The sequence below is a fragment of the Syngnathus acus genome, chromosome 19 (assembly GCF_901709675.1).
Source record: "Syngnathus acus chromosome 19, fSynAcu1.2, whole genome shotgun sequence".
In the NCBI taxonomy this organism is placed as follows: Eukaryota; Metazoa; Chordata; class Actinopteri; order Syngnathiformes; family Syngnathidae; genus Syngnathus; species Syngnathus acus.
In genome coordinates, this window is record NC_051103.1 from 8,144,893 (window position 1) to 8,148,794 (window position 3,902).

A 3,902-nucleotide genomic window follows, 5' to 3' on the forward strand; every position below is an offset into this window, starting at 1 on the left:
CTAAAAAAGAACACGTCATTGCTATGAATATGCAATAATAGCAGCAACGACTGAAATTGACCAAACACTAGACTAGAGCATCATAAATACACAATTGTCATCATGAGGGAAATGTGTTGCTGCCATCTTGTGGTATGTTGAAAGTACCTCTTAGAAAATATCAATGACCAAGTCAAGGTAAATGTCTCTTTTATTAATGACATGACCAAAGCAATAAGCAAACTTTAGATTTTTAATACACAATATCATTTGTGTTATTTGAGTGATTTGAATATTATGGCAACTGTTCATGTCAAGTTTCAAATTATAATTTGGAAAAGTAGCAGAGTAGTCTCTGTCAGCATTTGACCAATTAAGCTTCATTTTGTGGGATGCTGCATTGAAGTTGGTTACTTGGCTTTCATTTTTAATATGACTTCTTATTTGTTATCCACACGTAGACACAATACTCTTGAAGATTCTTTCTGGCCTTTTCTTCTGCTATTGCATCTGCTCAGCCAAGACCGAGTCCTTCACTCCAGCACCCAGGACAGCAAAGAGGAAAGAGGGGAGGAAAGATCGGAGGTAAACTGCCACCCTAGGAATGGGATGAGCCAGCACAACTTCCTTCTTCTTCCGGTTCACCGTTCGCATAATCTCATTGGCCAGGATTGAGGGACGGATTCCGTGGGTCAACTGACTGGCAACAACTAAGAAACATTGAATTGAGAAAGAATTAATGACCACAATTTGCACGCCCATCAACTCTCTGAAAAAAAGTCTCTGAAAAATGGGAAAATATCCAAAGGACAATTATCTGGGGGGGTTGCCCCCGCAGCTCCCCCTGTAGCTCCGCCACTGTCAGTCAGTCAACAAGCAGCTTTTGTACTCACATGCAGCCAAGCTGTTTGATTTGGAGGCAGGCTCTTCAGGAGACTGCGGGGCAGTGGCGTCGATGAAAGTGTGACTGATAGTGCTCACGGTGATCCCATACTCCTCCACCTCAGCCCGAAGGCTGTCAAAGAAGGCCTGCACTGCATGCTTAGAGGCTGCATCTAATTGGTGCAGACACAGGCACACTTATTGCATTGCAAATACAAACGGACAAAGCTGTTGCTGCCAGCTACATATTGGCACACATCATTTGAACTAGGATGATGACATTCATATGAATGTCACATAGCAACAGTTGATTTGGTTATTAGAACTCACAGGAACTCCTGAATGGGACAGCCAGTCTGCCCTGGATGCTGTTGACCAAGATAATCTGTCCTGATCTTCTTGGAATCATGGTGGGAAGAATTCCTGTCGCATTATTCATTACAATGAGATAAGAAAGAGCAATGAGAAAAGCCTGCATGCATGCACCCCACCTTTTGTCAAAGTGGTTGGGCCAAAGTAGTTGATGTCCATGATGTTTCTATCAAGTTCAAGGGAAACACTCTGCACTGGAGCCTTGAGCTTCGTGCTGCTGTTACAAATCAACACGTCCACACATCCATAACAATCCACCACCTCGCTCGTCACGTCCTCCATGCTCTCCATGTCGCTAAAGTCCAGGATGACCAGTTTGGGGGCAAAGGTCTGTGAGGAGACACATTTTTGACTGTTGTGTGTGCTACCAACAATACTTCTAGTGGCAAAAAATTCATACACACCTATAAAAGTGTCAGTATCTATTCCATTTTTAATTAGGACTGAGACTACTTGTCCCCTGCTATCCTGTCTACTATATATTATTAATTTTATTCCTTGATGCTTTTTTTTTTTTTTATTATCTTTTTGTGAGCATTGTCTGTGAACATTGTCGCTTGCTCGCATCTATTGTAGTCCGTGTAAAAGATACTGAATCTAGAGGACAGCTTGCTGTCACAGAGGATGTCCTGCCATTGTCTTGCTCAGAGTAGGAAGTGGTGATTGGGGAAACGGGAGGAGAAGGATGAAAACAATCTGTTTAGCCCACATGGGCTGATATCCTTATCCCCCCAATGTCCAACATTTGACGCTTTTTATTGTATCAGCTAAGGAGTTGATCTACAAATGAATTTTATGATCAAGTGTGTTTTCTGCACCTCACTTGGGTCAGCATCATTTGTCAAAGAGTCATACAGAGACTCCAGCTTATCCCAGTTTGCTCCACATAGGATGAGCCTGGCTCCACCCTTATGGAAGAGATGAGCACACTCTGAAAGACAACAAGGACAATATTTAACGGTCGCTTAACATGGTTATGAAATAGTGTGAGTCAAGCATTGTATTTGAATTGTCTTGAAAAATCGGTGAAAACAAATTTAAATTTAAAAGCAGATCATTTACCATTTCCTACACCGGACACAGCGTCAGTGATCACCACCACTTTGTTGCGCACTAAAGACTTGGCCATGTACTGCATGAGCTCATTGTAGATGTAGTAGAGCCCTGCCGCCATGACGATCAGCAGGGGCAACACCATCACCGAAGGGAAGACCATGTTCTGGAGAGGAGGGTGACTCTGTGGGAACAAAACAATAACAACCTGCGGACAGAAGACTTTTGATCCACTTTCGAGCTCTAATGGGCTGCCACTTCCTGTATCGAATAACAGCTGAGGCACACCCAAACATCCATGAATGAAGTTGATGTCGACATATGAAAATATTTCTTTCATTCGTTTCTTTTATGACTAAAACTGTTCAAATGGTCTGTCTGTGCAGTTGATATTATAAGATTATACATATTTGTTACACATAACCAAATTTCCCACCAGGGTGAATAAAATGTTCTTTTTTTTTTAAATCTTATATTTCCAACAAAACGTTTTCATTTTCATCTCTTTCTTTTTTTTCTCGTGAGCCATTTCCAAGCAATGCTTGTGCACTCGCCATTTAAAGTGTGTTTCAGGAGAACAGCTAAATATATTCCGTCCAAGCTCCTGCCACAGAATTCCTTGCCTAGTGCCACCTCCTAAATACTGTCATTTGATATCCCAACCTCAGAATTATGAGCATTATTACATTTGTAATGCACATACTAATGTAATATTGATGATGACATTCATATTTGGACTCAGACATTATTGGATCAAGTCCTGATGGGTTATACAACTTGCAAAGCACATTTATAAACACTGCAAAAAACACAACACACACACACCTGTAATCCTTGTTATTCTTGGTTCACTCACAGCACAGCGGAAGGAGCTAATCCCTCAGCAGGACTGGCTGCAGTTTTTTCCAGCTTTAGTTAGGTAACAGCGGCCCTTCTCCTACCACCGCGTCCACCATCCATACACGCCGCCCTGCTTGACTTTTTGACCAACTGGTGTCCAGTTGAACCCGTTGCTTATAATAGCCACGGCTGGAGTCAGCCATGAATACTCACGTATGGTGCACAGTAGCTATCTGAAATATGTTCCAGTGTTGCCAGCATGACGACAGTTCCCCTCATGAATTGAGTCCCAGCTTTCAAGAGATCTAGTGATGTTATCTGGATAATGTATTGTACAAAGTAGTTACACCTCTCTGTTTGATGCAGTACTTACACAGCTCCCACTGTAATTCAAGCAACTGGAACTCAAATGAATAAATTGCACAAGAAATGTTTGCACCGTTTGCTTCAGTTAGAGCGCTGAAGATGAGAGAATTGTGGCTTCTCCATGACAGCACACCTGCTCAGAATGCCCTGAGCATCCAACACTTCCTGGCATCACCATGCTGGAGCAACCTCACCATATTTAATTTAATTTAATTTAATTTAATTTAATTTAATTTAATTTAATTTAATTTAATTTAATTTTATTTTATTTTATTTTATTTTATTTTATTTTATTTTATTTTATTTTATTTTATTTTATTTTATTTTTCACCCTGATAATACCGCCCTCGCTCGCTGGACGGCGATATTGAGCAGATCTCGCGAGGTTTCCTAGCATTCCAGGCTGTTGA

General features: G+C 41.2%; 1 protein-coding gene across 1 annotated transcript; it reads right to left on the bottom strand.

Moving 5' to 3' along the window:
• Nucleotides 1-172: 172 nt before the first annotated feature.
• Nucleotides 173-3,299, bottom strand: dhrs7cb (dehydrogenase/reductase (SDR family) member 7Cb). Its single transcript, XM_037278984.1, has 7 exons — nucleotides 3,112-3,299; nucleotides 2,296-2,470; nucleotides 2,052-2,164; nucleotides 1,353-1,563; nucleotides 1,192-1,284; nucleotides 873-1,034; nucleotides 173-689 (listed from the first exon to the last, which is right to left on the bottom strand). The coding sequence occupies exons 2-7, from the start codon at nucleotides 2,447-2,449 to the stop codon at nucleotides 481-483; spliced, it is 942 nt and encodes a 313-aa protein (XP_037134879.1). The 5' UTR covers nucleotides 2,450-2,470; nucleotides 3,112-3,299; the 3' UTR covers nucleotides 173-480.
• Between the last annotated feature and the right edge of the window lie 603 nt (nucleotides 3,300-3,902).

What these genes read in the sequence shown, in the direction of transcription:
- dhrs7cb (XM_037278984.1), bottom strand. Translation starts at nt 2,449, where the DNA reads ATGGTCTTCCCTTCGGTGATGGTGTTGCCCCTGCTGATCGTCATGGCG. An exon ending in TGTCCCATTCAGGAGTTCCT is followed by an intron (nt 1,035 to 1,191) that starts GTGAGTTCTAAT and finishes TGCACCAATTAG; the next exon opens with ATGCAGCCTCTAAGCATGCA. An exon ending in ATCAAACAGCTTGGCTGCAT is followed by an intron (nt 690 to 872) that starts GTGAGTACAAAA and finishes AATGTTTCTTAG; the next exon opens with TTGTTGCCAGTCAGTTGACC.